The sequence below is a fragment of the Eretmochelys imbricata genome, chromosome 7, assembly GCF_965152235.1.
Source record: "Eretmochelys imbricata isolate rEreImb1 chromosome 7, rEreImb1.hap1, whole genome shotgun sequence".
NCBI lineage: Eukaryota > Metazoa > Chordata > Testudines > Cheloniidae > Eretmochelys > Eretmochelys imbricata.
Window position 1 is genome coordinate 78,749,369 of NC_135578.1, and position 12,964 is coordinate 78,762,332.

Below are 12,964 nucleotides of genomic sequence, written 5' to 3' on the forward strand. Positions count from 1 at the left end.
CTCTGCCATAATTAGAGTTGCTACCCTAACATTTACAATGCAAGTTTTGATTATCTACATTTAAATTTTACTATCAAGGCGATGGCTCCTGTAGCTCAGATCCTTTCTTCTTGGATAAACGTGCCTGGATATAGCTTAATGTATTTTTATACTGATGTTTCACCTACATATCAAGGACTTCATTATGTATTTCAAATCCAAAACTTTCTAGCCACAGGCTGAAATGAGGTCCAGCTGTTAAAATGTAGTCATTATGCATTCCATTTGACATTTCGGAGTACTTGTGGCACCTTAGAGACTAACAAATTTATTTGAGCATAAGCTTTTGTGAGCAAAAACCTACTTTATCAGATGCCGACACAGACTATCACGGCTACCACTCTGAAATTTGACATTTTATTAGTCACTTAACCAATGTTAAACTCTGTTGTTTTTCCTCAAGCAGAGCTCCAGATTTATTCAAGAGGGGCTTTACCTTCTGTAGTAAGGACTACATAATACGTTCTCAGTGTAAACATAAAGAGCCTGCAAAACATTTTGCATGGTTGACCCAATGATTTGTTACCCAGTAAGATTTGGCAGTATTTTTAGTTTTTCTCAGGCTTTGTACTTAACTACAATAATTTTCATCTAGAAGTCAGTTAAACATACATCATTTATAATTACTTGATTGATTACAGAGTTTTGGATTTAAAATCCATTTCTTAATGTTTTGGTAGTATGTTTTTACAATATAAAATAAGACTTGATCTTTGCCACTATTTATCATATACTTTTGTTTTTCAGCTTATGACTTTTAATTATTTCTTTTTTCTACAATTTTGTCATGATCAGATCATTTTATGAATTTTGCCAAGTCACTTGGAAAGTAGGGCTGAACTGTTATCAATTTATATTACACATTATTTAATGGTGGTAATTAAAAAAATTTCTGTAATTTTCTTGAAATTAATGGGATGGTTATCAATATTTTTTTAGAGATCTTCCCATTTTATTTATTTTCCATATTATGGACACGAGCAACAGTAACTGTGTGTGTAATCTGTTCTGCAAAAGATGCTAGGACTTGATTGTGTGGATCCTTTGAAGATGGCTATGGAATATTTTACTGTGAATTTGCAGTAGTTGGTCAGTCTCCTTGAAGTTCAGATATGAAATATGTACACTAACTCCTCGCTTAATGTTGTAGTTATGTTCCTGAAAAATGCAACTTCAAGCAAAATCATGTTGAGCCAGTCCAGTTTTCCCATAAGAATTAATGTAAATGGGGGGAGGGGGGGTTAGGTTCCCGGGGAATTTTTTTCACCAAACGAAAAAATATATATACACACACAGAGTATAAGTTTTAAACAAACAGTTTAATACTGTACACAGCAATGATGATTGTCAAGCTCCTTGAGGAGGTGAAGTTGGAGGTTGGGATATTTCCCAGGGGATGCCTTACTGCTAAATGATGAACTAGCATTTGGCTGAGCCCTCAAGGGTTAACACATTGTTAATGTAGCCTCATACACTACAAGGCAGCACGAATGGAGGGAGGGAAGACAGCATGGCAGACAGAGACATACACCGTATGTGTGTGTGTGTGAAAGAGAGAGAGAGAAATGCATTGCCTTTTTAAGTGTATCAGGAACTTGAGACAGCAGCTGCAGCAGCAAGCTCTCTCCATCCTGAGCCCTGTCATATCCCCACCCTGCTCTATATGGAGAAGGGGTAGGCGGGGGGCAGGAGCAGGGGGGAGGGGAACACCCTGACATTAGCCCCCCTCTCCCTTCTTCCCACCCCCCGCCCCCCGCACAGGAAGCAGGAGGCACCTGAGAGCAGCTTCAAGGCAGAGGGTAGGAGCAGCACATGGCAGTGTGGGGAGGGACAGCTGAACTGCTGGCAATCGATAGCCTGCTGGGTGGCTGCCGCACAGGGAACTTAGGGGAGCGGGGAGCTGATAGGAGGGCTGCTGGTCCACCCTGGTTCCAAGCCCGCACCAAGTTCCTAGCTCCAACAGGCTGCTCTTCCTGTAAGCAGTGGACAAAGCAGGCAGCTGCCAAACAACGTTATAAGGGAGCATTGCACAACTTTAAATGAGCATGTTCCCTAATTGATTAGCAATGTAACAACGAAACAATGTTAACCGGGACGACTATAAGGGAGGAGTTACTATATGTGCGAAAATGGCATCCTGGGGTTCCATGCTTATTTTCTCAGACTGCCAGATGTCATGCATCTCATATGATACTCATGCTTCCCCATACTCCCCTTCAATTTGCTCTAAGTGTGACCTGAAGAGGCTACATCTAGGGATGGAGAGGATAGTTCACTTCCATACCTGTTTAGTTTGACCTCTCTAGAGAGACTGACAACAACAATGTCACTTTGTGATAATTGTGGTAGTGGTTTTAGGTATGTGGACACCAGATCACTATGACCTGGGCTGAATATGCCAGCACACTTCATGTAGGCCTGTGGTTCTCAAACTTGGCCTGATACGGCAACATTTAACCCAGGGTCTCTCTTCCCATTTAGCAATATGGGAAGTACAAGGTGGTTGCAACCTCCCAGGAATTATGAAAACCCAGCCCTTCACCCCCACTCCAGGATTTTGGAATTCCCAGTTTGAGAGCCCATGTCGTCGTCCATTCCTGGAAAGAAGTATTCAGAATAATCGAATGCTGATCTGCAAGGGCAGAGCCAAATTAAAAGGTCTTCTCTGAGCTCAGACAAGAAATTAAAAACTTCAGAGTAAAAACCAACAAACTTCTTTGTGGAAGAGAAGTTGCTCATGTTGAATGCCCTTTTCTTCACATAATATAGATAAGAGGTTGTAAAGTTCATAACTACAACCTCTTCCAAGTACCAGTTTTCAGTTCTGTTGCCATCCTCTTTGCTGCCAAAAGCTTCCCCTTGAATTGATCGACGTGTTCCAATGGCTTGGTGTGCTATCCTGGACGTAAAGCCAGTGTGTTTTCCTGTCATATCTCTGGCATCGTCAGTGTTGAATATCAAGTACAGTGATACCAGTTGGTCCCAACGAAAGCTTCAAAGATATTTTTCCTTTGTAGTGATCATCTCAGTGGACAGCAAAACAGGAAGTCCATGCTGCTCATAGTGGACAAATATTGAAAGTTTCTGTGTTGAGGACTACTGGCTTCTAAACATCTATTTCCAAACATCAGCAGCCATGTCATTAATTTGTCATCTTGCTGACTGATATTGAAGAGGGCACAGTGCTTTGATTGGCCTGGCAGCACTTGATTCTCATATCTGAGACTAAGGGAACAAACAGTGGTTCCCTAGTTATGAGACTTTGAGACATTTGTTATTTGGGATGACACCAAGTATGATTCTCCAAGGGCTTTCATGTTTACAGCATTGCCATATAATGAAGGTCACCTGATTTTGTAAACTTTTGATTGAAGAATTATTTTGGAAAGATGTATGTTTAGCCTTCAAATGGCGGTGTCCTCTCTTTCTAGTGGCTATGTGTATGCCCCTGAATCCTTTGTCAGATATTGCAGCCACCCTTTTGAAGCAGTGTAATAGCTGATAAGTATTCTGATGTGCATTTTGGTCAGAGGCTAGCAGAGAGGAAAGTCTGGCTGAAAGAGCCAATTCCATAGAAGAGGGAAGAAATGGAGGGTAGCCATGTCTGCCTTGCTGTTTGGCTCTATGGAACAGTGCAGGAGGCGTGCCCTATAATCCAAATATCTTCCCCTGAGTAAAAGCTGAGAATGCAGAGGCAACAGCCAGCAGGGCAGGGGGACCAAACCAAAATACTGAGCTCTGACTAAAACAAAACAATGAAATGCTGAATTCCATGGCATATTGGGAAAAAAGTCAAATTCTGTGGATACCGAATAGATAAAAGGGGCAGCTCATACCTTTCAGAGTTGCTCTTGCAGGCTGTCTGTAGATTCAGGCTGGTATCATTGCTTCAGTTTATGCTTGGTGCACATTTTCAAGGTTTATCTCTGAAACTTCAAGGGCTAGAGACTATATATGTTGTGATGGAGTCAGACCAGAAGGATATACCAAAGAGTGATCCTATTGGGATCCAGGAAGTGCGCGGGCTAAAGGATCCACTGCTAAAGGATCCTCCCCAGCCTAAGAGCGGGATCCACAGGACCTGGAAACCAAATGATTACGGGGGACAGCTAATGAAATAACAGGGACAGGAGTGCGGTCAAAGATATAAGAGAGTGGTCCTATTGGGATCCAGGAAGTGGGTCGGCAAAGCCCCATTAGGGTCCCTAGGCTGGAGCCTGGGGTAGAGAGTGGGCCCGGGTTCCCCCCCCCGCCCATACTCTACAGAGATCCCCTTGAGGGAGGAAGCAAGACTTGGTCCATTCAGAAGGCCGAACTGTGCCTACTGAGCTCTACGGAGCAACAAAGACTGTGGGGTATTTCCCCTTTCCGTCTCCCATACTGGCCTGTGATGAAAGTAACTCAATAGGCTGTGACTCTTGCCACTACCCTGTGAAAGAAAGGTCACATTGGGACCTTAGTGAGTTTCTGAGGCCCCTGGATCCGCCAGGAAGTGTGGGACCCACAGTTACAGGCTCGGAACTTTGCCACAATGTGTATATATATAAAATGCAAGGGAAAAATGAGGAGAAAGAGGGTAGATTACAAGCCCACTAAAACTTTTTTTGTGATCTTCCAGGGTGTCACCAGCTATTGGTTGAGAACTCCTGATATAGGCCACCTAATAGCTGTCAGTGGTTAGGACTTCTTTGATACAAAATGATTTTTGAACAAATAACCAAATTGTGTATATTAAATGTCCAAATGTGAATTTACTCTATTGTCTGTCTGACTTCATAGGAGTAATCATGACCTATCAAGTATTTAGAGGTTGGTTTTTCCTTTGTGTTTTTGTTTTTAAATGTATCTTTAAAATTAATATAATTGAAGTAAATTAATGAAAAAATGTAAGTTAGGAAGTCTAGTTCCTTCTTTAACACAATCTGTTGTGCCTACATGGTGTACTAACAGGAAATCTCAAAAGTGGCTGATATTTTGTACAGCTTGTATATTGCAGTACCACCTCACCCAAAGATTCTCCTTTTGTGCAAAGCAAGGGGAAATAAATTCTGTTCTGCATTTACAAAATAGAGCAGGGATAGGCAACCTATGGCACGCGTGCCAAAGACGGCACACGAGCTGATTTTCAGTGACACTCTCACTGCCTGGGTCCCGGCCACTGGTCCGGAGGGCTCTGCATTTTAATTTAATTTTAAATGAAGCTTCTTAAACATTTTAAAAACCTTATTTATTTTACATACAACAATAGTTTAGTTATATATTACAGACTTATAGAAAGAGACCTTCTAAAAACGTTAAAATGGATTACTGGCACACGAAACCTTAAATTAGAGTGAATAAATGATGTCTCGGCACACCACTTCTGAAAGGTTGCCAACCCCTGAAATAGAGTAATATGGATTAATGGTTCTCAAACTTCTTCTCATAAGAGAACGATTCTCTTACACCACCTTCCTGTGCAATCCCTTGATCCCTTTCTGTTTGGTTTTCAGTGTTTTATTCTGCAGACTACCAGAAAAGGCTCCATGGACCTCTGGTGGTCTGAGTAACACTGTTCTGGGCAAGACAATAGTCAAGTAAAGCATATCTTTTATTGCTTTGTTCCTGATGAACATTTTTTTGCTATTTTTCCATTTTAAGCTGTCAAAATGGCTTTAATAGCATATTATTATTGTAAGCCTGTGCTTCAGAAACAAGTCTGAAGATTTCCAGTTCATGCTATTAAAAAGTCAGTATCTCCTATTTCTAATAACTTTGACTGTGTTGCTGTTGATGGGCCAAAGTTGTTGTGATACATTTCTATTTTGCTTGAACATATAACATTGAAACTTAGCATGAGAAATATATTGTAATGAAACTTCTTGACAGAAGTATGTAAATTTAAAAAGTTGTTGGGCCATAATCTGCCATGGAGCTTTAAACAAAACTCAGTTGAACATAACACAAGGTCAGAATACAGAATAATGGGATGAGATATTTCATAGTTGTAAAAGTATTAAGTTTTCTTCAATATTTTCAGGAAGCCAATGAATTTATATTACTGTTTTTAAACTACAGATTCCTTTATTTTCAACAGTGGTACTTAATCAGACATGAAGCCTATAAAGTAAACCTGGCATCATCCTTGTATTTTTCTGGATTGCTTATTGGAAATATAATTTTTGGACCATTGTCTGATAAATTGGGCAGGAAACCAGTGTACATGTCAGGTAAGATAAAAATAAAATAATTGTTTCTTATACGTTTTCAATTTGGACATAATATCTGAATCTGTAGGAAATGAGGGCCAGAATAAGAGCATTTAATATTTTTCCATTGGGAGTACACAGTATATGCATTTCATCGTGCTTTTCAATTAGAAGTTTATTTCTTTGATGGGGACAAGAATATTTTGAGGCAAGAGTATTTGGAAAGAAAGCTTGTTTTATTTTGTGTTGATTGTGGTGTTCCACCAGCTGTGGTTTAAAAAAAATCCATTTGAACTTGTGGTCTGTCTGTTTTGTTTTTCTGTACTATTTGGCAATCTATTTCCTAGTTCAAAGATTTTCAAATTGGCTATATTGTATAGCACAATATGTTAAACTTCCAGAGTTTTCTTCATGTTTGAGACCTCAGCATAGGATTTTGAATTTACTACTTCTTAGCTAGCTATAATGCAACCTGACTTACATTCTCCAGCCTTCCAGTAATTATTGTCTATTATAAGGAGAGTTGGTACTGTGGGTTTTCACAAATCATTGCTTATCCATAAGAAGATGAGAAAATATGTTGCAATTTCTGGTAGAATTTGCAACACATAGACCCATCAATTTCAGATGTGTAAAGCTAAGTCTTTCTCCAGCACATAATACAATATATTTTCTTCTTATTGTGTCATGAGTGTTCTTATTTTAAACCTGAAGAGAGCTCTCTATAAGCTTGAAAGTTTTTCTCTTTCACCAACAGAAGCTGATCCAATGAAAGATATTACTTCATCCACCTTGTCCCTCTAGTGCTTTTAAAGTGATTTGAGCTCCTCAAGAGACACTGTTTCCAGTGTGTGAGAAATCCAGCCCTTCTATGATTTGAACATTTGGATCCCAAATCACTAATCCTACTACTTAAACTAAAGCAGATTGTCTAGATACAGTTAGCAGTACTGGGACTAATTCTCTGTAGCAGCTTTTCACGTCTCAGGGCAAGACGTCAAAATATATTAATGTGTAGTCTAAACAGCACAGTTTCATCCCATTGGAATTCATTTCTCAGGTTTTTTTTTTTTGAAAGTCAATTTCAGTCACACTCCCTTGCAACCTCACAACTGAGGTAGCATTTTACCATCCCTATAATATTTCTCAATCAGTCCCATTGAAATCCTGGGCCTGCTTCTGCTTTTCTCAGAAAAGATTACTTCCTTTTCTAGGACCCCTTTGTGTAGCACAAAACCACCTGGCATCAGGGACTCTATTTGGATAAAGGATAGCATCCAACCCATTTTGAGTAATAAGGAAAGTCTATGTCCTGGCCTGATATTTTCAAGATTGATCACACACATACTACAGTGCTTCCATATGCTCTAAAGAAACCTTATCAATAGTTTCTTTATCATGGTTCTTTTCTCCTGAGTTTTTTAATTCCATCTTGATTTTTTACAGTTCCTCCTTCTCCAGAAACTTAGTTATATCTCCTTAACTTGTGTATTACTACCGTAAAACCTTGTTGTGATGATTCTTGGAGTACCAGAGCTGAGAGTCACCTTATCTTCCTGCCTCCAGCAAGAGGGAGACTTGCTGTGCTTTAAATGGGTATCAGCTCCCTGACACCTCCAGTTTGTTATGCCAACCCTTACTTTGCCTAGCAGGTTAACAATAGGTGTAACTCAGTCCCTGAGCCCCTTCAAAGCATTCCCCAGAAGTGTCCAGCCCCTTATCCTCTGAACACTCACAGAAATACCAGGCCTACTGTCCCCCAGGGGACAGTGTACACACTAACTTGTTTGATTCAACTAAGCATCATCTCCTTGTATAATACCATAGCACTGAGATATATTTACAGTGAAAACAATGATAAGTTTATTATCAAAGATCAAGGTTTAAGAACGAGTGAGTAAGGATAACGGAACTAGAAGGGTTACATATAAAACAAAATCATAACATGATTCCTAGAGACTAAATTTAACTTAAACTTATTTAGATTGGAAGTTAGCCTATCTCACCCAACATGTCCTTTGCAGTGTTTTCAACCAAGCCTACTTGAGAACCCGTTTTCATGTGTGTAATCATACTGCTCGATTACTTCATAGGTGCAGGATAAAGTGGTGTCTTCCTTGCTTTCTCCTTATATTTCTCCAAGTTCATTGTTTGTACCCCAGGGTCATGATGACCCCCTTGTAGTTTATTCTATGGTGTGCTGCTTTTCCTATTGACTCTGTATGTAAACTGGGATTTCACTGTGTTGGCTTACGATGCTTAACTTACATTTTGACAGAGATATACACATCCTATCTGCTGTCTGGAAGAATACCTGTTTTCCTCTCTGGTAAACTTTAAAACATATTTTCAGTACATATCCACAGCTCCATTGATGTCATCCATATGTACATCTCTCAGTGATTATGCGGCTCAGGATGACATAAGCTTTTAGTAGAGACTTCACGTGACTCTCTTTGGAGAACTAGAATGTACATGCCAGGCTCGGGAGCTACCTGTAACCTCTGTGCACTACTTCTCTGTCCCTTTGCCAGCTGGCATTAAGAAGTTCTTGAGGCACAGTTGTATTTTCTTAAATTATAGTTGCTCTTTGCATTTTTAACCTTTTATGAAATAAAATAGTTGTGCCCATGGTTCCCTATGGACTCAATTTCCTGATTTCTAAATTGTTGTATGAAGCATCCCTTTAGCGCTAAAGTTCAGAACTGAAGATTGTAGGCTAATGGTTGTACTTAATTTTGAAGGAAGAAATTTAGTTGTGTAATCGTCATTTTCTGCAGATGGTAATTTTCTTAAACCGTTTTGTTAATTGATTTAGAGTATATTTTAGAACACTGAGGTTACGTGATTATTGTGCTATCGCTGAATTGCTATCAACCAGTCACATTATCTCGTTACCAGTAGCTCCTGCTGGTAGGAGTGTTGGTGTGAGTTAATTGATTGGGACTTAATTTTCAGATTACAATTGATAACTCATGTCATGGTCATTTATTTTGTAGTTGTACGTCCAGTTGAAGGGTCTAGTGTTGAATGATAGTATTGCCTAAAGGTAAGTTTCCTCTTGTAAATATCCATTCTTGGTATTACAAACCTCAGATGTGTGACTTGAAGATGAGGTAATAGATACTAACAATTTGGAGCCCTTTGGAGGCCTCGTGTTACCCGAGATGTTTGTAACCCCAAGTGTGTGAATCCACAGAGATACTACCTTTAGAACACTAGTTACAGTAAATAATTCAGTCCTGTTTTTTCCTTCCTTCCTTCCTTCCCTCTTTTCTGAATTTACACTATTTGAGAAGACTGATAGACCAGATTTTTATACTCTGTTTTGTTCAGGTCTGTTCTTCGATGTCATTTTTGGATATGTCACAGCATTTGCTCCAAACTATGAAATTTTTGCAATGTCACGCTTCATTGTTGGGATTATGAATGGTGGAATGTCTCTAGTGTCTTTTGTCTTGACACAAGAATATGTAGGAAAGTCTTTCTGGGCATTAACAGGTAAGATTTAAGAATGATGCTAATATCTTACCCAAAACTTTCTTTTTTGTAAATTCTTGCAATTTTAGAAATAATTCTAAATGTATGAAGTTATTTTAGTACATATTAAGGACTATCATGAATCAAATAAATGCAATATTCCACCCAAAATACCAATGATTTCAGTGAAAATTTTGCTTGAATAAGGACTGCAGGATTGGGACCAGTGTGATTAACAACAGTGTAGTGGTGATATTTAAAGATTAGCATAATGATTCCCAAAACAATCTGTGGACTACTTTGCATTACAAATTTTTTACCAGAAACCCCCTTTTCCCCCAACTTCCCAATTTCACCATCAGTGTTTTGAGAAAATATTTATGATGGCAAGAAGTCGTCCCCCGTTCCCCCCATCACCATTTTTTTAAAGTAGTTTATTTCTCCTGTCCCACAAAAATAAAGCTAGCACGTATCTGGGGCTTTTTTCGTATTCTGTACTGCATCAAATGTTTTAAAAATGTCTCTCTGCTCTAACAGTGCGAGTATTTAATGTACATTTAATTATAAAGGTTGAGATTCGGCTCTCCATCGCACTGTTGTAAATGTAGAAAAACTCTAATTTTAGTGGATTTACATTGGAGTAACTGAGGGTAGAATTTGGCCCTAAATGTTTAACTGTGGTGCTGTGAACTTATTTTCCCCTTTTATTTCTTCAATCTTTACACACACTTTTTTTTTTTTTTGTTTCTTTATATTTTCTTGCCTTTTGGGAATGAGGGAGTAGGTTTTTCTTTTGTTCTATATTCCTGTTCTTTCAATTACTGATCCCTCCCCCCCCTTCCTTCCCATTTGTTTGTCTCTACTTTTCCGACTCATGTTGTCTCTGTCTGCCTCCTGTTTGTCTATCTCAGCTGTTCCCAGTCTTTTCCCCTGCAGGGCTGGCCCCTGATGAGCTGAAGAGATACTCCGCTCCTTGCCATTTCAGGTGCTTTGTTGTTTTAGTGCCTCTCAGCTGTTGAGTAGGGAGTGCTGAAGAACAGATCAATGGCTGGCAGGGAGAGGGAGCTAATAATAATGCTCCTGATAGCAGTGCTAAAGAAGAGCTTCTAGCTGCCAGCAGTGTCCAAGGCTCCATCAACCACAGTTTGAGAACTTCCAGTTTAGTACTACATTTCACATAATTGACTGAAAAAGTTTGCTCTTAGGCTTTAGTGTTTGACATTGACTATATATTTTCCATAACACCTTTTATAGATATTTGTTCTTCAGAAAGGTTTGGTAAGTTTACCCTAGTATCACTCAAGTTCATGTTTTTTCTATACAACACAAACTACCCTTCCAGTTTTAGAGTTCTCTTCCAGTTTTGTCTGACTCACGACCACTCCAGATTGTCATCATGCATCCAGTTAAATCCGTTATAGTATTTCCCTTCACTTCCTCTCCCACCTCAGCTTCTCTATTCAGTTTTTACATTGAGCTTTGCTTTTATTGCCTCCCACAAAACAATTAAATATTAAAATTCTGTAAATACATATATATAATCCATATACTATCAGAATCAGTTAACTTATTCAAATGAACTCAAAGCAATATAATAACTGCACAAGAATGTTGCAAAGACTTTATGTACTGTAGGAAGAGTATATACTTAGTGTATTTCACTGCTTAGAAATTTGAGGCATCTGAGTGTGGGCTTCTGTCATTGTTTGATGTAGTAACTTTTTTTGTTTTTATTTTCAGGCTCGTTAACAAATTTAACATTTGCAGTCGGCATAGCAGTTTATGCCTTACTGGGTTACTACATACGAGAATGGCGCTTCCTTGCATTTGTATCAAATTCTCCAGGGGTTTTCTTCTTTCTTCTTTCTTTGTAAGTAGTTCAAATTTGTTATGTGTATAAGAATATAATGTATAGCAGTTTAACAAAAATACCTTATTTTGTTGTTGAAAGATAGAGCAATGGAAGTACGGTTGATTTTTATATTCAAAGCAAGATAAGATTAGTGCATATATGAAATCAAAGGTGGAAGAGTTTTTTGGCAGATGTTTTCACTAATAAAACAAAGGTTTTGAGATTTTACTTGACTTTGAAGAAAAGATGCCAAAGGAAGCCTACCCTCCCTGTCTTTATCATGTAGGTAAACCTCATTGACACTGAAGCATTAGAAGCCAGAAGCTTTGCCTTAATGTTGTTAAATATATCTCCATTTGGTTAGTGCTGGTACACAGAAATCTTTTAACCTCTTCCTTCTGACTTGTGTAATAAGTGAAGTACTAGTGACTCATCAGGAGCTGGGGTAAAAACGGAGGAATAAGAGGACAGGAGCAGCATAGGGTAGGGACAGCGGAACCCATAAGAGGAGATTTCTCCTGCTGATAATAGCTCATCTTAATTAATTAGCCTCCTACTCCACCTTTTCATGTTCTCTGTATGTTTATCTATCTATCTATCTATCTATCTATCTACTTCCTGTATGTTCCATTCTATGCATCCGATGAAGTGGACTGTAGCCCACGAAGCTTACGCTCAAATAAATTTGTTCGTCTTTAAGATGCCACAAGTACTCCTGTTCTTTTTGCGGATACAGACTAGGACGGCTGCTACTCTGAAACCTGTCATAAGAGGAGATGGTTTGCCAGCATGCTGTTAAAGTTGTGGTGGACAAAGACCCATGAAGCAAGCAGTTGTGTGATAACTGTCCAAGAAAATGCAGTGGCAAATCTGCAGAGGGAAGATGAGGGCTGCCAGAGCGTATGAGCTGTGAGCTAGCCAAGAGAGTGGTCTCTGTTATCAAATAATTTTAGCATTCACTGAGTTCTGCATGTATCGTTAAAGGGTCAGGGAGAATTTGCTTGTTTTGAGTGTCCCTGGCTCTGAAAGTACCACATGTGGTTGCTGTTTATACAATAGATGGGTGATACTAAATTGATTCTCTTAATACACATTATTTATAGAGTGAATTTTAGATACATGAATATTTAAAAAGAGTCAAATAAATTTTTGTCTGACTTGTGCTTTTGCAGGACACGCTTTAGAAGTATTATGTGAAAAGAAATCATGCATCATATACATATTATCAGAAAACTGTAGTTAAAGCTCCTAGCATAATATAGTATTGTCATAGAAATACAAAAGTATGCACACTAAATAAATATCAAAAACAATGTTTCACCTTCATGATATTGGCTCCACATAGGCCTGCCTTTGAAATTACTTGTCATGCAAAGATCCTACAGTGTACAAAAATCCTCCCCCC

General features: G+C 38.8%; 1 protein-coding gene across 4 annotated transcripts in view; it reads left to right on the forward strand.

The window, feature by feature from the left end:
- LOC144268253 (solute carrier family 22 member 15-like) overlaps positions 1-12,964 on the forward strand; it is a 63,575-nt gene that overhangs the window by 15,272 nt on the left and 35,339 nt on the right. For all 4 annotated transcript variants that reach the window (XM_077822921.1, XM_077822920.1, XM_077822923.1 and 1 more), the window contains exons 3-5: positions 6,116-6,248; positions 9,564-9,728; positions 11,448-11,577. In XM_077822921.1, the coding sequence (XP_077679047.1) occupies positions 6,116-6,248; positions 9,564-9,728; positions 11,448-11,577 (428 nt within the window). The remainder of the gene's footprint in view (positions 1-6,115; positions 6,249-9,563; positions 9,729-11,447; positions 11,578-12,964) is intronic.